Here is a 23,095-nt window from a genome sequence, read left to right as displayed (position 1 = left end):
GACTTCCACTGACCCCTGCAGTTGCTTCGTGGCTGTGGCATTGGGCTGATGAGATCAAGGTTGTGAGTTCGATCCCGGCCACGGCGGTCGAATTTTGATGGTGGGCAAAAGCCAAGAATGCTCGTGTACATAGCTGCAGGCGCATGTTAAAAAACTCTAAGTGGTCGAAATTATCTGAAGTCAGCCATTACGGTGTGCCTTGTTATCGGATCATAGTCTGATGTGTAAAAGCTCAGAATTTGATTGAGACTGCCACTGATGATGAGCAGAAACACTTCAACTGTGACGTGCAGTGCTAACTCACTAATGTTGCAGTGGATAAATATGTTGGCCACGGGCTCACTGATTCAAGTATGTGCTTAGTTCTAAACTTATTCGGATGAAGGTGAGCATGTCATGACATATGTCGCTCTAGAGCAGTTAATGTGTGTTCATATATGTCACAGCTTGCAAGTGTAGTTTATTGCGCAAGTTTGAGGAAAATTGCAGCTTCCATGCAGATTTCATACAGAATACTAAGAGCAATGGATTTTTTCACTGAGAGAAATTATGCCAGTGCAGTGAACATTCGTTAATTTTTTTATTATTATTTGACAATTAGATTTCAGATAATTAGGATATATCTTCCAGTCCCATGAAAACTAATGTAACAAGGTCTGCCATGCTATTTTGAGATTGCTCATATTCCGACATAAATTTTTATGTGAATTGTCTGCTCTATTGTGACAACAAAAGAAACATTATCTCATTGAATAAGCCCCGAGCATTTAAATTTGTATTAAAATTTAGTGAAAACATAGATGTCACACATTGATGTCGATAATTGGGTACACTTGGCACCTGTGATTTAAAATCTCTTGATCTCCCTGCAATATTTTTTAAAATCTGCGAGTGCTGTTTCTTTTTACTGGTTGCATTGTGAAGGCCATATAGTGTGAGAAATTAACATGAATGTTAATTTTATTGTTGTGCCAAGAATAGAAAACATATAGGCCCAAAAAATGAGAAGCAGTGATGAAATATTAGGTACAATAATTAATTAGGAAATTAAAAAGCTTGTTTTTGTAAAGGAAAAACTTTTCGTACTACTAGAAGGCATTTTCCCACTTTTTTTCTAGGGTCTTCTTCTTCAATTTAACATCTTGCTGTGTTTTTTCATGTGAAATGAAGTAAGGGAGGTTAAAAAGATAGGACATTGTATGCTTGTTCACTGGCGAATATGATGTGCCCTTTTTGAAGAACGGAGGGTAGTATTTGCTCTGACATAGCTATTAGCGCAAACAAAACTAAAGGAAGAAAGGTGGAACAAGACAGAGCGCTCTGTCCTGTCCCACCTTTTTTCTGTTAGTCTTGTTTGCACTAGTAACTATGTCACAACAAATGTATCAATACCAGCTAGCCCAACTTTGTGTTAATTACTCTGCGAGGTTAGTAAATCTAACGAAAAAAATTCTTGTGCAATTTTTATAGACAATCCTTCAATGAGAACTTGCCCTAGGTAGGAGCACATACTGAACTCTTTGACTGAGCCCTTTTGCCCCACTCTTTCAGATACACATAGACATCCCTCGCATGAGTCCTCTGGTGCCATTATTTCAACAAGAGTCAGTTCAACAGGTGGGTCTCTTATAATTTGTATGCTGAAGTACCATTAAAATGTGATCGACTTCGATTTATTCGACATCAGTTATTTTGTCGGCGAATTCGTTTAATAAACAGTGATCAAAAGTCTCCAACTGGTGTCTGTGTACAGTTAGTCAGATCTCGATATAATAAGTTACGCGGGACTGCCGAAAATTGTTTGTTATTTTGAAAGATCGTTATGCCAAAAGTCTTAAAATTAACCATTCCGCTTATCAACCCATCAGTTCATAAGTTGTCATCGTTTGAGTTATCCACAAAAACGTTGCTCTTGGCTCTCAGCCCGTGCGGTTGCTATTTTCCATAGATTCCGCCGCCACGCACCACTGAAGCACCGTGAGTGACGCACACAAAGCAGGCACTGAGAAAAATTACTTATATAAAGGAAGCTCCATGTCACTTCCAAAGCGCACTCCTTCTTGTTTGTTCGTTTTCATGTTTCTTGCCATGGACACGGCAGCTGTCTCATTCGAGGTGGACACCTGAACTACTTAAAGCGCAGGCGCGCGTAGACGACACTGTCCGGAAAGTGCAAAGTGCGACTGTGTGACCTGCCCGCGAGTACAGAGGTTACAGTTCTCCGCTCGCATAGCCAGTACGCGTCGTGGAAAGAAGTGCAAAAGAAAGAGGCGTGCGCAGCTGGAAGAGTGAAGGAAGAAAGAGACGCGCCTCCGTTGCTGGGCAAGCTTGCTTGGGCAGAGCATGTGCTTGCAAAATGCGATGTGTCATCGCCTCCGCAATAGAAAAAAAAAAAAAAAAAACTCCTGCGTTTCTTTATTGAGTGCTGTCTCATGTTTTCCGAACCCGTGCTCCGTGTCATCTGCCTCAGTGCCTTGTCTGCTAGCCTACTGTTCCAGCTGCTGTGAAAGATACATGTATATCTAAGAATTCCCAGATTTCACAATATTTGGTCGTAGTACTGAGGCATCGTTAACATGACATGAAAACTGAATAACGATTGTTATTCTGAAAGTTTGATATTCTGAACTTCGTAGTACTGAAATATTTTTGCATTGAAACCATAAGAAGTCATCTGGGGATTTGCGAAAAGTTTGTTCATCTGAAAAGTTCGTTAATGTGGTGTTCATAGTAACGAGATTTCACTGTATAGCTTGATATAATGAAATCTGTAAAATAGGCCATTTGCTTTGTTATGTTGAAACTTTGTTACATTGAAATTGAACTTTTTATGAATAAGTACAGTCGCTTATTGATTTGTCTTAAATGGAACGGGTCTCAATATTTTCTAAGTTAAAATTTTCTAAAAAAACTTGAATGAGAAAGAAATTTATTTTGTTGAATTAGAGAGTCGGCAATGAAAGATAGAATTTCATGTCCACTCCGCCCTCGTGGCTGACGCTGTTGCCATACTGTCATGAAAAGTGCTGGCAGCAGGGAATGAATGCTTCATACCTCTCGCTTCAACGCGTTTCTGAGACTTGAGATTATGCAACCTACACTACTAAACGTGCGTAAAGACTGCAGATAATCCCCTGCCATCTCGCCATGTTCACTTTTTGCACATGGGGCAGATTACCTCTAAGGCAGAGCGTAGACTGTTGACAGCTATGGGTAGCCACGGCTACGCTAGAAAAGGAGACGCGTGCTAACCTGCCCCCCCCCCCCCCCCCCACCTCACACGCGCTTGATTGGTGTTACCACGAGTGCACCCCCCCTTGCTCGCGCAGGTTGACGGTGCTTATCAAGCCACCATCATTGTCAGCTAACCCTCACATCCAAAATATACAGTGTGTTGGGTGAGATATTATCGCACTTAGACTTTATACAAAACATGAGGCTGCTTTGCTTCAGCAATCAATCTTGGTCGTGCAGTGCGTGATTTGAGGAGTGCCTTTGCAAGCAGCCGCTTGTAATTCAGCCATTTTACCATTTGCGTCGGTGGAAGTATCCATTTATTGGCTTGGTATTCCTTTGCTTGTTATTGAAGTTATAGTGTTATTGTTAAGTTGAAGTTTGTTATACCGAGATTTTACTTTACTACTTCTCGGTAAACGAAAAAGTTATTTCAAACTTACCGTATTTACACAATTGTGAGTCAACCTATGCTTTTAATTTGAAAACCTGAAATGTGGGAGGGTCGACTGACAATCGAAACGAAAACATGACACCGCCAAAAAGCGAAACCAATGAGATATCAGGGAAGCTACAACGCAGTTACAATTTTATGTTTGCGCTATGGCCCTACCTGTAGGTTTCGCTATCCTGCACGGTTGTTCGCTTTTCGGAAGAGTTTTTCAAAATTTTTTAGAGTTTTACAGTGCACACAACACTCATAGGGGATCTCAATAGTTGATGGAAGCGCTCTTCCATTCGTGGCGGCACCCCCAGAACGGTGGCGCTTGCAGCGAGTATCGACAGTTGATGGAAAAGCAGCATGAAGAGCAAACACCGCTCACGTGTTTCTCTTTCCTTGTAGCGCTTAGTTTGATGCGTTCGACTCCACTGCCGGCTACATGCTACTTCTATGCTTCCTCAGTTGTCATGAGTGTTCCAGGCCCGCTAAACATTCGGCGCTCGTTCACAGCAGTGTTCAGTAGCACTTCCATCCTTTATGCTGAAGAAACAAATCACTGCGCAGCGGGCCGCAAGTTCGATGTTTCTGAACGGATGGTGCGAGAGTGGCGACTGCAGCGAAGCAAAATTTTCACCTGTGACGGCAACCGAAGAGTTTTTCACGGGCCGATGTCAGGATGCTTTCCGGAGCTGTAGGCCAAGCTTGCGGCGAACGTCGCTGAAATGCGTGATTGGTTCCTGCCAGTGAAGTGCGACATGGTCATAAAACAAGCCCGGAGCTTCGCCTTTTAAGAACCAGCTCCGTCGTGAGTACGAGTGGCTGGCGGCAGAAGACTGCGAACGTAGGCCAACTGGACCTGTCAAAAGAGCCTCCCTGACAGCTGCGTGTGGTTGGGTGCATTCGGCGTGGGCTGCTGTTCCACAATATGTCGTGGTGCGGTCGTTTGCTAAATGTGGAATTTCGCTGGACGACGACGCGCTGTGGGACCGTAGCAGCGGTGACGATGGCAGCACTAGTGAGGACGATCGCACAGACGAGTAGTCCAGTGACCATGCCAGCTACCAATAAATTTTCGTTTTAGAATGCGCCTTCAAGTATGCTCTTTTCTTTCTACCGTGTCACAGGCGATAGGGGGGGGTCGACTTACATTCGAGTCTACTTACAATCGTGTAAATACAGTAATGTTCCAAAGCTGGAATGTAGTTCAAGTGGGAAACAGTTGCCAATGAAGGCATTACAACATATGCTGGTTGTGCGGAAAGTGTTAACAGAGATATTCCCTATTCAAGTGATGAGTGCCATTGACACTCTGAATAGAGCGACTGATGTGTACACTGAGAAATAAAATGTGCAACTACTCTTGATTGCATTTTTTTCCCACTGTACTCCAAAGGCCTTGCCTGGCATTCTAAAGGAGGGGCTGGAGGGGAGGTCAGACAGAAAATGAGCAACAGCAATAAATATGACAGTTCCCAGGAAATGTCACACATGTGCTTTATAATCATAAACAGAGCTAGACATAATTGCAATTCGAGGAAAAAATGCAATATAAGTACAGTGAGGTAAGTGGAAAATGACGAGCAAAAGGAAAGAGTGATTAAACGGTCATATTGGTGCACGCCCTAATGAACACATAGCTTTGCAAGCCTGTTTCGTGTGGAAGTGATAACTCACAAATTGCCACTGATTTCAAGCTGTTGACCGCATATCTACAAACCTGGCTGACTGTGCTAGGCTTAAGAGTGAATTGGAAACTGGACTAAAAGGTGGGCGGAATAGCTCATTGAGTACAGAGGCGATGGCCACCATTCAGTGCAATGTATGCAATGTATGAGTGCTTTATGTCATCTGTGCGCCGTGTCCACCTTGGTGCAAGAGTGATGATGATATGTAGTGTATTGTAGAGAAAGGGTATGGCCAAAAAGTGCCAAACAAGTGTCTGTAAAAAATCTGAGCAGTTAGGTTACAAAGTGTCTAAAATAATTTCGTAGTTTAAAAAATAAAGTGATCACATGTTCAGCAGATCATACTAACGTGCGGGAATTATTGATGCTCTAAATACATTGGAGTACCAGAAAAGAGGCACGCTGCCATGCCTCTCAGTGCACTATCCTTGCTTTGTAAGGCGTGGCGAGATCAGTGACTGTGAAAAGAAATCGGCCAACTTGGTTTTTGATGTGGAGTATGAGCTAGCATATCTTGTTCAAAAATATGCACTTTAAAGCGTGTATTTCTCACATCAATGCTAAAACCTTGTCAGCATGAAACATGGGGCTGCGGGAGAGGTCAAATGCTTGATGTAGCGGTTGTGTCATTTATATAGTTCTCGTGAATACCATTCTTGCTTTGTATCCCTATGGTATCATTGTGCAATGCGATAGATGACAGGCAGGCACCTTCCATGTTTCTCGTGTGCAGGTTGTTCTGGCCCTATTATAAGATAAGGGTGTGTTTTATAGATGTGTTCAGTGCACAGTTGAGTTCAAGTGACTTGTTTGTATTGGTCATAACTATCTGTAACCGAAAACAGAAGTTGTGGTTTTGTGTAGGAAGAGGAGTTTATTGAGCTGTCTTAAGCATGACTGTAACAACTATCACAATATACTTGGAAGTAATTTCAAATTAATTAGAAGCTTAGTACCTTGTATATCTTGGATGGTATTGTTCACCTCAAATATAACTTAACCCTTTACTGCACCTTGTTGCATTTCTACAACATTCTGATAAACGGCGTTAAAAACCGAAGCAAAGTCAGTTTGGAGGTGCCTGTACACGTTGTTGCATATCCGCAACATTGCTCTGTAAAACGCGGTGCCTTGTGCTGCAATCTATGCTAATTCTTCGCATCTTCTACCAAAACAAACGTGGCGGAGGCCACGCGCGCCCGCGAGCAGTGATATAGGCAAGTTTTACAAATTGTAAATGTATTTCTCCGTAAGACAAAGCAAAAAAAAAATTCTTACGCTATGCTCCACATTCTTCTGACTCTTTAGGTTCAAAAAAACATTGTAATTTCAGAATAGTTTGTTCCTGTCAACAGAATGTTGCTATGTTGCACAAATGCAACAACGTGTACATGGTTTATTTTCTTCGGAATAGTGAAATGGCTCTGAAAGGCTGGTATGGCCCAGCAATTCCTCCTGATAGTGAAAGCAGTGACTATTCAATTAGTCACGACAGCCACGAGTGTAAGTCCGTTTCGATTCAATATGTGGACAAGATGTTCTCTGGTCGAATTTCCTTTTTTTCTTTTCAAAAGTACGCTGTGCCTCCGCACATTGCCGTGTCACGTCGTCACGGGCACAGCTTTACGTCTGTGCTTCGATGTTCTAAATTTTGACACTAACCCGTAAACACTGCATTGTTTTCTGGCTGGACGGGAATCTGCATGACGTACTGCACGAAGTCTGGGAACCACCTGTGCTGCACAAGCGTGTACAAGTGCTTCTCTTTGTTCCACACTAAATCATAGGTGCACCAATGATTGTCTCGTCCAAATAAGCATCTGAGTATGAATCGCACTAAATCTATCTTTTACTTTCAACTTCTTCTTTATTTGCACATTGTTGCAAATATGCAACATACCCTTTTTCTGCAAATTGAAACCACAGACATTCGCTAAAGTAAGTTTCCATGGGAGTACAGGTGCTGTTATGCTTCCCTGCAACTCCATGAATAATATTTGAGGAAGCAAAAAATTGGGCAGTAAAGGGTTAATTTACATGTCTCAAAGAGGTCGAATTGATAAACATTACCTAACAATTTCCTTTGTGTTCTTGAGGATACCCTGAATCAAGCCTGTGGCTAGCATGAGATGCTGTAAGAAATTCTTTAAACTGTCTGTGAGCGTCTTCATTCATTTGTTTTCTTTCTAATAAACACAGCAGATGAGTCATGTATGGATGCTCTCTTTGTTGATTCCAATGAGTTTGCAGCAGTAGAATATCGGATGGTTGTAAAACAAAGTGTCTGCTACTTCACAGACCAGATGTGGTGCTAGTATCGTTTGAAGGTATAATGGAGTGCGTGCTTGGGTTTCTACATAGCTTCAAGGTTTGTACCAAGCTAAGGAAAAGAAGCCATGGTCACTAACAATCAGGTAATAAGAAAACATAATGAAAAGAGGGTATGGCATGCTGCTATAAGATTCAGCTCTGTAAAGTCTCACCCAAGGCTTGCAAGGTAGTATTGCCGATATTCTTACATGCAAGCTGGGGGTGATTCAGCAACCAGGTTTGTGGATCTGTATGAACTACGTTTGAACGTAAGGAACTAAGAACACCACCTGCTGTAGTGAATACCTTTGCCATGGCTTTCGCCGTTGCCAAGAATGATGTCTCATATTCAAGACCATGACTTGGCTTCCACATTAGTGTAGAAGTAGAATGCAGACTACTGGGATTTGGGTGTGCATTTTTAGTTTTAGTAAGAATCCTAAGTGGTCAAGATGAATTTAGAGTGCTTCACTATTGATTCCGTCATAGCTAAGGTGGGAGCTTTAAACATTGAAATCAGTTAATCAGTACATCAGTTGTTTGAATTGACTCATTTTTTAACTTTTCTATTGTTTAGTGCAGAAAGTTTAGATAAAGGAAACGGACAGAAGACGAGACAACCACAAATGCTTCTGTCCATCTATCTCGTATCCTGTCCGTTTTTTTCTAGTTCTTGCACTAAACAATAAAAAGATGTACTAATGATGCTGAAACTCAGCGCTTCCAAAGGTCATTTTCTAACTTTATTTTCTCGATTTTGTTATTATTTGTCATTGGGTATAGTTTTTTTTTTTTCGATGCGAGAACTCCTTGACAAAGCAGGTCTTGCCACCACTTTTACTCTGCCAGATATTTGAGAGGATCTTGTACATATGGGCCATTCGACATCCAGCCAGTGGCTACGTCCAAGGCATGAACGACCTTGTCACCCCCTTTTTCGTGGTCTTTCTTCAAGAACATGTGCCTAAAGGTAAGTTAAATCATTGAAACCTTTCCTTAATTCGTGAATTAAAAAGTTCACAAGATGTGAAGTATTGGGTTAGTTGCTTTGAAAATCAAAAAACAGCAAATGAAGTATTGTGTGAGCTATAGGTACCTTAGTTCTTGACATAGCCACATAACTTGCAGCAGCAGAGAATGAATACAGCAAACTCGTCATAATAAAACTTTGAATGCAAAGGCACTTCATCCTATAAAGCACCATACTGCTTACTCACCTGTCTGTGTCTCTAGTAGTGATGTTCCTATATCTTCATAGTTGAAAGAAGGAAAATTCAGCTATGTTGATTGTAACTCGCAACCATGAACTTGGATTTAGAAAATCGTCTCTTTCTGCTTGCTTGGCACGTGTGTAAACGTGGCTTGTTTATGTACGTGCGACGCTACTCTATTCGCTACCCTTCTGTTTGGGTGGCCTATTTCAGCTTGTATATATCAAGTAGTGGTGATAGTGGGTGGTGTGATATCGCTCTTCTTGCAAATGCCAGTTTTCTTCTTGCCGCCGTAGGTTATGACAATAGGGAATTTTCCTTATGAGGCTCATGGTAATACGGTTTCGCAATATGGCTAATTGATGCAACCACATTTTTTAGCATGTAGTGCATCAAATTACAGTAGGGCCCGACTAATATATTTCTCAGGAACTGAAAAAAAAAAAAAAGCATGGGAAACGTAACGGGGAGGAAGGCCACAAATTGTCTCAGTAACATCACAAACAGCTTTGTGTGACTGCCTGTACAATTATTAGATGTCTCAGAGCTCATACTGTGACCAATGGGCATGCATATATGATATAATTAAGGGAACCTACTGGGTGTTCTGTGACAGTAGCTCCTTTCCAGTCTTAATATGCTTCGCTGCAATATTTTGCCTATGCTTCACCGCATAACAAAGCTGTATTGCAGCGAAGCTAGCGTTAGGAAATTGGGTATTATGCACTACACATTAGACCCTTGCTGGCCCCAAAATGAATGTAGCCTTGCGCTTGTCAGATTTGGCCCAGTGTGTGTGCTTCCTGGTAGGTTTTAACCAATGCGCACTTTGGGTGCTTCGCCAACCTGTCTATGCATGTTTTCTCCCAACATGCGTGTGTTCTTGGCAACTTCGGTCACTTACGTCAACGTATTGGTCACTAGATGCAATGTATTGGCTGCTAGATGCAACGTATTAGTCGTATACATTTATCGTCTTCATAGCAACATATGAGAGTGAATTTGTCTCTGTGCTGTGTGAGGGAGCAATGGGAGGCACTGCTGTCCAGCTTGGCCCTCAATGACCAACTCAAGTTGACCCACAGAGCTGAGAAAATAGAAAGAGCCAGCGGAGCCCTGGACTAGGGGCCCCAACCATTAGCGATTATTCTGATTATTCTTTCAATATTTTATCTATCCTATCCTATGCTATCCCCACAATGTCCCGTTGCCCCTCTTCTGGCAATCACGTGGTGCATGCAGATAGCCTTACAGACGGCTAATCAAGCTGAACATTGAGGCATTTTGCATGGCAGACAAGGAAGCATCATGTAGGAGCTTAACATAGTTTGTACTAGCATGGCAAACTGGCGGAGTGGCAGAAAGCATGGGAAAATGACTTGTAACAAGCATGTGACACCCCCTCAGGCATAATCTTCGTTGGCCCGCTCGGCTCGATGGCCTGCCATGCTCGGTAGGCAACATTAGGCACCGCACCCAATAAACACCGATGAGCACAGCTGCTCGGCGGTCAGTCATCGTTCGTCACCACCACGCTGCGGAGCGTCTAACAGAGGGTGCCTCGAGCCCTCCTTTGTTCATGAACCCGGGTGAATCGTGACACTGGCGACGAGTACCAACGGTTTGTCTCACGCCGCCACGAGCAGCGAAACACTGCCCCCCGTTGCTGCCGCCATGCCGCTGTATGGAAGGCTCGAGCCATTTGAGGGAGATGGGTCCACCTGGCCAATTTACGAGGAACAAGTCCACGTGTTCTTCCGGGTAAACGACACACCCGAGGCCAAACAGCGGGACATTATCCTGGCCAGCTGCGGGACCCGCGTCTTCAGTCTCCTGCTCGACCTTTTCAAGTCAGCCACGCCGCATGTTAAGATGCTGGGTGAACTGCTCGCCATACTGGGCTCTCATTTCAACCCAGCACTGTCCACACTAATGGAGCATTTCCGCATCAACAACCGGAGCTGCCAGGAAGGAGAAACCCTCTGGCAGTTCGTTGCTGCGCTACAAGGGTTAGCGAGTGCCTGCACCTTCGGGGATCAACTGGACTTGCTGCTCCAGGACCATTTCGTCTGTGGCATCAACAACATCGCCATGCAGACACGACTGCTTGAACTTCCTGACCCCTTGCTGGACGATGCCGTAAAGACAGCGCTGGCAATGGTTGCTGCCGCCAAGGATGCCGGCGAGATTTCCCGTGCGACTGGCTCACAGCCGGCGGAAGCGGTGGTCAACAAGTTGGCGACAAAGGGCAGTATCTGCGGTCGCTGTGGTGGTGCCCATTCCCCCTCAGAGTGCCAGTTCTCTCAAGCACAATGCTTCACGTGTGGGAAAACTGGGCACCTGGCATGTGTATGCCGAAGGGGGAGGACGAACAGCAAACAGCAGCAGCAGCCTGGTTCAAGCCCAGGTACCACACAAGCCCGCGGCCAGGGCAGCCGTTGCAAGGGTGGGGGCATACAGCAGCAGGCTCAAGTTCTTCCGCAGTCAGGCTCCACTTCGTGGCTGAGGACCCGCCGATTTTCGACATGTGGCATACAGGCCTTGTACCAACGTCTGTGCCGCCGTACATGCTGACCATCAAAATCCCCGGGCACCCCATTTCCATGGAGCTGGGAACGGGGGCCAGTGTGTCCGTAATGGCCGGGAAATTCTTCAAGCGTACTTTTCCTGGCATGTCCATCAAGGCTTCGGGCGTGGTGCTGCGCAGCTACTCTGGGTAGCTTTCCCAGGTCCAGGGTCAGGCACAAATCAGCGTTTGCCTTGGTGACAGGGAGGCAATCCTTCCCCTTTACTTAACCAAGGTGTTGTCGCTGTCGCTGCTGTGCCGAAACTGGATTCATGCACTGGGCGTTCGTCTGCCAGAGTACCAGGAAGCCAGCCTGCATGTGGTGAAAGACGTTCCCAGCCTCCTGAATGAGTTCAAGTCCCTGTTCCAGCCAGAGGTGGGCACATTCGCCAGCATGACAGCTGGCATCTATGTATCTGAGGGAGCCCGGCCACGTTTTTTCAAGCCTCGCCCACTGCCGTTCTCCCTGAAGGATGGGGTCACCCAGGAGCTGCAACGGTTACAGCAAGAGGACATCCTGGTGCCCGGCAAGACATCTGAATGGGCCGCTCCCATCGTACCAGTTCTCAAGCGAGACGGCAGTGTCAGGATCTGCAGGGATTTCAAGGTTACCTTCAACCCCGTCGCTACCGTCTAGAAGTACCCGTTGCGCCGTATTGAAGATCTCTAATCAGCATTTTCTGGTGGACAGAAGTTCACTAAGCTCAACCTCGGGGATGCTTACCAGCAGCTGGTGCTCCAGGATGCCTCCCAGAAGTGTGTCACAATATCGCTTACCGTTTGGCGTGGCCCCAGCCCCAGCCATATTTCAGAGGGAGATGGACAACCTCTTCAGGGGCATAAGGCATGTGGCGGTGTACTTGGATGACATCCTAGTTGATGATGACCTGCAGAACCTGCACAACGTCCTGGCATGGCTGCAGGGCGCCGGTCTCAAGCTCAAGCTGCAGAAGTGCATTTTCCTGGCCCCCAGTGTTGAGTACTTGGGACATGTAATTTCCCAGGCTGGCCTAGCCCCTGCTCCCCGCGATGTTGATGCTGTGCTCAAGGCCCCTAAGCCCTAGAATAAGAAGGAACTTCAGAGCTACCTCGGCCTCATCAACTTCTACAGGAGTTTCCTGCCGAACCTGTCGGAGCATCTACAGCCGCTCCATCTTCTGCTTCGAGATAGTCAGCAATGGGTCTGGAAGAAGGAGCAGGACCGGGCCTTCCAGCGCAGCAAGGAGTTAATCACCAAGGCTCCAGTTCTGGTACACTTCGATCCTGCCAAGTCTGTCGTCCTGACCATAGATGCATCATCATACGGCGTGGGAGCCGTCCTGGCGCGCTGGGACAAGGATGGCCAGGAACTATCTGTGTCGTTTGCTTTTCATCGGCTTCATGCTGCAGAGCAACGCTACAGCCAGCTGGACAAGGAAGGCTCAGCCCTCATGTTCGGTGTCGAACGCTTCCACCAGTATCTGTGGGGCCGGAAGTTCGAGGCGGTCACGGACCACAAGCCTCTGTTGGGGCTACTGGGAGCTGACAGGGCAGTTCCCGTGCAGGCATCACCTCGAGTGGTACGCTGGGCCTTGAGGCTGGCAGCTTACAGTTACTAGCTGGTTTACCATCCGGGAAAGGACCTGGGACCTGCTGATGCCCTGAGCCGCTTGCTCCTGCCTGAGGTGCCTGATGCGGTTCCAGAACCTGCTGAAGTGTTCATGCTGGAGCCAGCATACCCGGAGGTGCTCTCCAGATCTGTGGTATAGCAAGGGACCAGCCGGGACCCAGTCCTGTCTCAGGTGCTCATGGCGGTGTCCCGTGGGAGGAATTGGTTCAGCAGGCCTATAGCCACAAGGCCACTGAGCTGAGCTTGCAGCAGGGCTGCCTACTGTGGGGTTCCAAGGTGGTGATCCCACAAAGTCTCCGGTCCAGGGTACTGCATTTGCTGCACGCAGGTCATCCTGGCGTGTAAAAGGCCAAGATGGTGGCCTGGTCCCATGTTAAGTGTCCTGGACCAGGACATTGCTCACATAGTGCAGAGCTGCCAGGAGCATCAGCGGGCCTCACACCATGTGGAAATCACCTCCTGGCCGTTCCCACAGGGACCCTGGTCCCGCCTGCATGTGGATTTTGGGGGCCCTTCAAAGGCCATTACTTCCTGGTGATGGTGGACGCCTTTTCGAATTGGGTGGAGGTTCTACCTGTTACCATTCCATTAGCAGGCGCGACCATTGCAGCGCTGCGACAGGTCTTCGCCGCCCAGGGGTTGCTGGATGTTATAGTGTCCGACAATGGTCCTGCTTTCACCAGCACAGAGTACCTGGCCTGCCTGACGAAGAACGGAATCTTCCGGATGATGGTTCAGCCATACCACCCTGCTTCGAATGGTGCAGCCGAGTGGGTGGTGCAAAACATCAAGGACAAGCTCAAGAAGAGCCAGACTGGGGATTTCCGGACACAGATTGCCCGGATACTGTTTCAGTACCGGACCATGCCCCATGATGTCACTGGCCGTGCCCCCGTGAGCTCCTGCTGGGTCGGATGGTCAGGACACCTTTGGACATCTTGCACCCGGACCTCCGATCCACAGTGCTCCTGAAGCAACCGAAGCAGAAGCTGGCTGCTGACCGAGGGTGCCGTCCCGGGCCTTTGCCGGAGTCAGGAGCTCCAGTTATTGCCAGGAAATTCCGTCCTGACACACCCTGGTCCGCCAAAAAGGTGGTGTCTCCTGCCAGCACCTCATCGCTGCTCGTCCGCATGCCAGACGGGGCCACGTGGCACAGACATGCCGACCATGTTAGGCCTCGCCTCGGGACCTGGCCAGCACCCTCGACTGCCACTTCTGAGTTCCAGCCCGCAGGAGGACTAGTGGCAACACCAGTCGCTTCCAGCGGAGCACCACCCACCTCGGAGGCGGCAATCGTTGCCATTGGTGCGGTGCCCATTGGGCCAGTGTCGAGCCAGTCATGACTCACAAGGCCGACCACTGCGGACCCTCCGGATGGAGCGACGCTGTCTCAGGCAGCACCCAGCGTTGCCACACCTGGCCTGTCAACACCGGTGTCCAGGTGGGGTACTCGACGGCGGAAGCCACCGGATCGTTACTCACCTGGGTAGCAGGCACCATCAACCCGACTAGGGCGGAGGCAGAGCCTCGCACTTTGAACTTGGACGTTTGTTGTTGACAAACAAACTAAGGGTAAGGGGGTGTACAAGCATGTGACGCCCCCTCTGGCATAATCGTTGGCCCGCCAGGCTCAGTGGCCTGCCATGTTCGGTAGGCAGAATTGGGCACCGCACCCAATAAACGCTGACGAGCACAGCTGCTCGACAGTCAGTCATTGTTCGTCACCACCAGGCTGTGGAGCTTCTGTCTAACGGAGGGTGCTTCGAGCCCTCCCTTGTTCACGAACCTGGGCAGATCGTGACATGGCTTTGAGGTTATACAACCCCCAGTTATCATTGCATAATCAGTACATCCAGCTCTGGCATTGTGCAGTTGTGCAACCATCAAAGACCCTCAGTTATCATTGCATGATAATTACAGCCAGACTAGACCTTGTGAAGTTGTCAAAGCTTCACAGCACTGTTTACTTTGCCAAAAATAAATAATTCTCTGTGCACTGTGACGAGCTAGTTGATGATGTCAGCTTGCCCTTTTTATCAAGCAGATTGCGACGCAATTGCACTTTGAATACTGCACTGCGGTCCACAATGAATTTTGAATGAAGCAATTTTATTAGGCCAAGGGTTTCCTGTACTTGTTACGAACTCTTACATATACACTGAAAGGCACCCAGAGTGCATGCATTTTCTGCACTACAGCGCATGCATGCATACATGCTCATGCACCTCTAACTGATAACACTTCCTTTACAGGATATATTTTACCCTCTTCAATTGCACTCATGGTGTAACCTTGGGCTGTTGTAGGTCCCCAGAAATCATTATCATCATGTGGACATGTAAGCAATTGAATAAACTATATGGACAACATTGAAGGATGCCACCTATCCTACTATCAAACATGCTATTTCTTTATGGCTATTGCTGTCACCAATGTGCACCTTGGGCAAGACTGCTTCTTCATTATTATTAGTGTCACGGTAAAGCCTCGTTGAAACATTCCTGTTCTGTTTTCCTGGCTCTTATGCTCTGAAGCACTGGTCCGTCTAGTTTCCTCAGATTTATGTGTAATTAGGTTCTTGTTTTTCTTCATGGTTATGTTGCAAAACTGCAATGGTGCACCACCAAAGCAGCAGTGTTCGTCGGCGGTGCCAGTGTCTACTGCCACATGCAAGTCCTGAAAACAGTCACTTCAGAAAGCCTGCCATGCAGTGCAGGAAGATCACTGTGTTGAGGCTGTTGCTAGTGGCCGATCTCTCTAGGCTCATGAATTTCAAAGCCATGAGGTGCTGGACGAACGCACAAGAAGTTGCCCTACACCTGCTATCATGGCTCCTGTCTGGTCTTCTTTGATACCTTGTGCAGTTACTTTGATTTGCAGGTCTTCAAGGAAGTTGAAAGAGGGTGGTTTAGCGCATCAATGTAGGCTGTTATCAGAGATTCAACCCAAGCGCCACATTGAAAGAAGGTTTATTTAGTAGGACTTCTCCTTCAACTTAAGTTGAGGTTCTATGTGTGAGTAGCTCAACGGAGTGGGGCTTGCTTGATCGATGTAAGTGTGACATTGTCGTGTTAATGTTAGTCGGACTTGTAAAGAAAGGCTCGGCGTCGATGTTGAGCGCTTCCGAGACGTGTGATGATGCGAGGCATTTGTGGATGATTCAGTGGATGTAGTGATGAAAATTTGCAGAAGCAGCAGGGGCTGTTGACTCAGCTGGACTTGAGTGTTCTGGCATTGAGTGGCGTGAGCTGAGGATGCATCCTTTTGGGCAAACGTCAAGATATTGTCTTTGGGACGTGCGAGATGAGAAAGTGCCATTCCACTTTGAGTGGTATTGCAAGGTAAGGGCGGCACGGGAAGGACACTGGCATAGCGAGGAAGTGCCGTGGACGTGACAGCTGGCGGACTGGTGGGATCTCACTTGGAACAGGCACCGGTAGGCGTCTTGCCAGCCGCAAAGGCAAAGCTGGCAGCTGCATCACCTCCAGGGCTTTGACCGGGGTTACCATGCAATTTGGGCTAAATTCTCACCGACGCACTGGTGCACGCTGGTGGTCGCTGAGAAGCAGTTTGCTCATCGAGTGCAGATTTGATGAAGCTGACATTGGGGTGAAAGTTCACGTGTCATCGTAGAAAGAACAAGACAGGGAAGGTCATGTCGTTTCGTCTCCCCATTGTGGCTCCTGTGGTGTGTGGTGCAGCCAAATATTTGCAATCTGTGAAGCAGCTCTCATCGGGTGCTGATGGCGAAGAGGACGACGTATGTAGAGTGGCTCCTTCGAAAGCCTAAGCTGTTGAAGGAGATGAGTGTGTTGCACAGTCAATGGAGAAATAATATGCTGAAGTGTTAAGAAAAGGCTTTCTTGAGGGCATCCTACATGTCTTTGAGCAGTGGTGATAGGTCAAGCTGAGAACACAGCAGCGGGAATCTCTCTCCTGAAAAGAGCTGCAACAACACGCCATTGATGTACAGCTCTGCATCCATGTGTGTTGACCATACCATAGGGCTGTGCAGATGGTAGGGCCACAGTCCAGCCTCAGCGGGTACTACTGTCCTTCCGCCTGGTCCATAGCTATAGGTGGGTCTCGGCGGCAGGCTGTGCTGATCCAGTCCTTGCTGGAGCCTTAGTTTGAACATCTGCAATCATCAGTTATGTGGCAGCTGAGATGTGATGAGCGGCCACATTTATTCAGAAAGGCAACCTAGTCTTGGATGCAGGTGCATTGACAATCGCTGAGGGATCGACGAATTTAGCTGGGGACACTTTATCTTCTTCGCCACCATTTAACAATGGCTACCGCAAGCATTCTTGAACATTATGTTTTCACACTTTCGTTACATTTTTGTGGCGTCATTCTCACTACATTCTAGTACCCTTTAAATCTTCTGGTATCAGAGAATGTGCTGCTACAATGCCAGGGAATGCACACCCCTTGCAGCTGGTTCAGAAAATGGCCAGTGGGATTATTTTTGGGTCACCATTGCAGGAATGGCGTACTAGGACTAGTTCTCTGGCATCTTTTGTTTTTTGAAACTGATTTGCCAGCCATGTTGTGCTGATGCGCCTACCACAAACCACCTTTCTTTTTTCTTTATCCTATTATGCTCATTGATCTGTACATGTTCTTGACCTGTCAGGGTAGGATGCCTTAAAAATACTCGCAAACGGTGTTCTATATTACTATTAATTCTACTGTCAAATGTGCACACCTTCAGGTGGAGTGTGTTCATGATATTATGACAACAGTGTCATCCTCTTACTTTCTTTTTGCATTTGGTGTTGGTGCAGAGGCAGAAGTGGAAACATTCATGGTGGACCGCCTGGAGCAGTCAGTGCTGCAGGACATTGAGGCAGACAGCTTCTGGTGTATGAGCAAGCTGCTAGACGGCATCCAGGACAACTACACCTTTGCCCAGCCAGGCATACAGAGCAAAGTGAACACCCTCAAGGAGCTCATCCAGCGCATAGACAGTGAGTGAAAATTAGTACACTTCTAGAAAGATTAAAAAAAGTTTACATGAGCACAAGATCTGGCCTTAGGGTTAACAACACTCCTGCAAACATTTCGGATCCTTTGGCATGAAGAGGTTAACTCTCATATTCTTGAATGTTTCTCCACCTAACACTCTGCCTTGACTCAAGAAAGTAGATGGTAGCCACATCCCTTGGCAGAAGTGGTCACTGCACTTCATACACTCCACAGCAATTTTGAGAAGCATAACATCTTCTTCAGTCGAGGGGTGACATTGTGCTCAATTTAGTGAAGTGGAGGAAGAGCATTGAGTCAGAAGATTGTTGGGGAATACAAGGGTAATACTCACTGATGAAGAAAGCTGTCTTTGAAGACACAGCTTGCCCAAGGTGCAGCTTTGTGCTTTTATTTACTTTTTCTTTCTTCACCATCAAAAGGCTTATTTTTCTACTGTTCGACAGCATTAAACCAAGTCATAAGCCAGTGCTCTGTGTGTCAGCTACTCTTCATCACATTTTGTGCGCTATTACTGTTCGTTACAAAGCATTTCTAATATAATGCTTTGAAAGCGATATGTAAATGCACAGTATGCGATTGTCAGGTGAGACCAGGGCTCATATCATGTAAAGACTTTTTTAATTCTCCGCTCTTCATTAGCCTTTCTTTATTGGCTGGCATGGCATAGCACCATGTGTTTGCTATTGCCACTGTTGACCACTCACTGCTACAGGTGACATTCATTTACACGAAATGTGCACTAAAGAGTAAAAAATGCCACAGGGCATCTTGCAAGCCAATCTTAAATTTTTCTAACTCGGTGATCGCAGCAATGGAAGCAGGAAAGTGGTTTTATTCAGTGCTATTTCTTGACACAAAAAAGTCTCGAGACAAATTAGTGTGACAAGCTTACAGGCATTTTTTGTAACCATGGTCACTTTGGATAATGTGTAGGTAGAAGATTGTCTATTTTTCTAAAATGATGAATCTTCCAATCAGGACTTAGACGTGAAGATGTGGAACATAGTGAGTGTTCAGGTAGATTCAAGGTTCTTTTCACAGAAGTTACGCTAGGTTGATGAGAATAATTTGACAGGGTGTAACGAGTGGCCTGATCCTGTTTTGCATTTTACCGAAGTGCCAAGGGCGAAACTGTGCCTCATCTATAGCCTCCCCCCTCTCGATTTCTGCCTGTTGCAGCACCACTGCATGACCACCTCTCCAAGCACTGTGTGGAATTTCTACAGTTCACCTTTCGGTGGATGAACAACCTGCTGATGCGTGAGCTGCCGTTGCACTGCACCATTCGCCTGTGGGACACGTACCTGGCCGAGCCCGAGGGCTTCTCCACGTTCCACCTCTACGTGTGTGCTGCGTTCCTGCGCTACTGGTCCCAGGCACTGTTGCGTGAGAGGGACTTTCAGGTGCGTGCATGTGTGTGACTGACGATGATTGACCACCCCACAGGCGCATGACATGACAAGAACTTTATTTGAGTCCTGAGGCACTGTAATCTTGGGGAGCTAAAATCGAAGGCTCCTGAAGGTCAAGTCGGTGGCGCCGCCCACGATGGGACCGGGAGATGAAGTTCTGCCGCAATGTCGTGGGCCCTCTGGACAGCCTGGAGTTGAATGTGGAGATTGCTGCTCTTGAGAGATTCCTGCCATTGTTCTTTCGTGATGGGTGGAGAGGCGTTACGGGCTGGGCACAGCCAGAGCATGTGTTCGAAAGAGCATGAGTCATGACCACATTTGGGGCACGACTGTGAGTGGGCAGGATCTATCCTGTTAAGAGACCGATGAGTGGGATACGAACGGGTTTGCAGAAGTCTGAGTGTGCTAGCCTGAGGTTTGTTCAATTTAGGGTGAGGGGGCGGAAATGTCCTCCTGCCCAGTCGATAATGGTATAATGGGACTTAATATCCCAGGGACTGGGACATTAAGTATGGAAAACAGTTATTTGCCGCTATGGCTCAGTGGTAATGGCTCTGGCTACTGAACATAAGAGTGAGGTTAAATTCCGGGCTGATGTGGCTGCGTACCAATGGGGATGGAATGCAAAGAAACTTGTGTACACGTTAATCATCAGCCAAAATCAAACCGGAGCGCCCACAACTATGGCATCCCATATAGCCCACTGCACGTATTCAAAACATGAAACACCACAATTCATTTATCATAAATACGTCAGTTTAGACAGGGAGATTATTTATTCGGAACACTTGTTTCTCTTATTTATTTTGTAGGAAGGAATGGATGAAATGTGTGCTGAGTTTACATTTTTAAATTTCATGGCCCCTTCGATTGCATCATTATATTTATTAGTGGAACTTTGTGGGTGTCTCGGCATTTTTGTGTATTTTGTATATTAAGGTGATCTTTTTTGTTAGTAAAGATAGACAGCACAATATTCTAAAGAAGCCAAGGATGAAGCGTACGAAGTTTTCGGTAACCTTTACTGCTCTACAATGGCCTATACATAAAAAGATACTACTAGATCTATGGCATCGCACTGATGTACTAGCAGCAATTGGGTGTTGGTGCAAAAAAAAAAAAAAAGTTTGCCTTTTCACAATATTAATGCACATAGGGTTTTGAAAGAGTACTTTCTCAGTCCAAATTTATCATTAATGCTCCTTTAAAATCTTTGAAGTCCAATAGCAAGCTTTTTTTTATCAATCATTGGTTGACACTGTCATGCTCTTGCATTGCAGGGCCTTATGCTTCTCCTTCAAAACTTGCCAACGTACGACTGGGGCAACGAGGAGATCACCCTTCTCGTGGCAGAGGCATACCGGCTAAAGTACACCTTTGCCGACGCTCCTAATCACCTGCAAGCCCGAAAGTGATGTCAACAAAACGACACTGCTTGTGTACATGTGTGAATGTGTGCATCCACGTGCCTCACGTCCTGCCATTCATCCGAGGACAGCAGACACTTGAGACCGATTAAAAGGGAGGGCCAATAAACAATGACAGCATCGCGCCGACACTCACGACTGGAGAAGGAGGGCTACAAAAAAGAAAGGCATTGTGTGTGCTCCTTTACAAGTCGACCGGGGAGAAAGGGCGGTGGAAAATGAGAAGGCTTGCAGGCCGTAGACCAGTGCTGCCTCTTGGTGCAACTGTACATCTGTATGATCTCATCAGATGCGGGATGGACTGGTCTCTCAGCATTCCCCCATGCAGGGCACAGCACGGCAGTTTGGGTGGCAGTAATGCACACTGACGCGCAGTTTGATCCATTGAGTGTTCAGGCTTGGGTAAAGGCGCACGCTCGCTGCCAAGCTACTGAGGTGGTTTTGCTGGCAGGGCTTTGTTAGCTAGCTAGCTGTCTTATTCTTTACCACTTTTTCAAGGTCCCTCTTTGGAAAGGCTGGCTGTGCAACGCTTCTTGGAAGATGCTGGCCCTGCCTTGTCACCCGCCTTCCTGCAAATTTTTTAACTGTATATTTTTGTACATTACACATAAAGCGTCTTTATGAGATTCCCATTAAAGCACAGTGGATAGTGGATGTGTGGGGTTGCTCAAGGGAATGTGAAGTGCCTGCTGGAAAAATCTCTGTGGTCCCGGTGTAAGCACGTGGGGAAGCTTGCTCCGCGGGCTTCTCTGGGTTGTAATCTCTGGATGAGTGATGAACTCTTGGTTGTCCCTGTGCAATGTGACCTTTAGTGTGTTGCCATGACACACAGGCATCTTTTTTTTTTTATTAGAAGTGTGAGATTAAAAGTATGTTTGAAGGGCGGATCTCCACGAGTGTTCATTTAACAGCGGTAGTTGAGTGACAAGTTTTCGGTTCTGCTCAGAAGTGACAAGGCCTCAATGGGCAGTGAGTACGTTAGAAGAATGGTTGTTGTACTGCATAGGCACTTGTACCCTGGAAGTCTTGATCCTGACAAAGAAGCTTAGAACAGCATGTCATGAAAGCATGTGTAGCAGTGTCTGCCTGGACAGGCTGCTGCTCCATTCTGAGCTTTGCACTGATGGTTGTAGTGTTGCCTATAGGAGAGGTAGCTTTCACAGTGTCCAACACACACACAAAAGGCTATAAAGGGCCGCCAGAGCAGAATGTTTGTACTAACAGCTGTGCTGTTTGATTCTGATGAGTTGTTACGATTACATTGTATTGCTGACTTCACACAATATGCCTATATTAATTAATGCATTCTTGTCCTCTGTAGTGCAGTCGCACTGGTTGCTTCATAGACATACATACATGTTCACGTCTGTTGAAGTTGCCATTTGGTCTCATTGCCGCAAAGCTGCCCGCTTGCGCCTCATTAATTGCTTTTACTATGAACATACTATAGTTACACTATTTAACAGGAAGCCTAGCTAATACCTCGTAGAACCCAGTTAGTGATGGCAATATTAGGTTAAACTAGTTCTGCTCATTCAAGACTGTTTGCAATTAGCGCTAAAATTTTAAGACTAGTGGAAAGAATAAAGGCCTAACTTCTAAAATCATCATCATCATCAGCCTGGTTACGCCCACTGCAGCGCAAAGGCCTCTCCCATACTTCAACAACCCCGGTCATGTACTAATTGTGGCCATGTCGTCCCTGCAAACTTCTTAATCTCATCCGCCCACCTAACTTATTGCCGCCCCCTGCTACGCTTCTCTTCCCTTGGAATCCAATCCGTAACCCTTAATGACCATCGGTTATCTTCCCTCCTCATTACATGTCCTGCCCATACCCATTTCTTTTTCTTGATTTCAACTAAGATGTCATTAACTCGTGTTTGTTCCCTCACCCAATCTGCCCTTTTCTTATTCCTTAACGTTACACCCATCATTCTTCTTTCCATAGCTCGTTGCGTCGTCCTCAATTTAAGTGGAACCTTTTTCGTAAGCCTCCAGGTTTCTGCCCCGTAGGCGAGTACTGGTAAGACACAGCTATTATACGCTTTTCTCTTGAGGGATAATGGCAACCTGCTGTTCATGATCTGAGAATGCCTGCCAAACGCACCCCAGCCCATTCTTATTCTTCTGGTTATTTCCGTCTCTAAAACTTCTAAAATAGCAGGGGACATATGCAGAATGCACCATTAACTGCAATGCATTCA

The 23,095-nt window shown here is 46.5% G+C and overlaps 1 protein-coding gene across 2 annotated transcripts in view; it reads left to right on the top strand.

The window, feature by feature from the left end:
• Positions 1 to 21,775, top strand: part of LOC142585165 (TBC1 domain family member 22B-like) — a 33,503-nt gene extending 11,728 nt beyond the window's left edge. For both annotated transcript variants that reach the window (XM_075695702.1, XM_075695703.1), the window contains exons 8-12: positions 1,552 to 1,617; positions 8,521 to 8,641; positions 17,848 to 18,030; positions 19,229 to 19,452; positions 20,742 to 21,775. In XM_075695702.1, coding sequence (XP_075551817.1) covers positions 1,552 to 1,617; positions 8,521 to 8,641; positions 17,848 to 18,030; positions 19,229 to 19,452; positions 20,742 to 20,876 — 729 coding nt within the window. In that variant the 3' untranslated portion in view covers positions 20,877 to 21,775. The remainder of the gene's footprint in view (positions 1 to 1,551; positions 1,618 to 8,520; positions 8,642 to 17,847; positions 18,031 to 19,228; positions 19,453 to 20,741) is intronic.
• The last annotated feature ends 1,320 nt before the right edge of the window (positions 21,776 to 23,095 follow it).

Source organism: Dermacentor variabilis, chromosome 6, assembly GCF_050947875.1.
Source record: "Dermacentor variabilis isolate Ectoservices chromosome 6, ASM5094787v1, whole genome shotgun sequence".
NCBI classification, from domain to species: domain Eukaryota; kingdom Metazoa; phylum Arthropoda; class Arachnida; order Ixodida; family Ixodidae; genus Dermacentor; species Dermacentor variabilis.
This window is presented reverse-complemented; position numbering and strand designations above follow the sequence as displayed.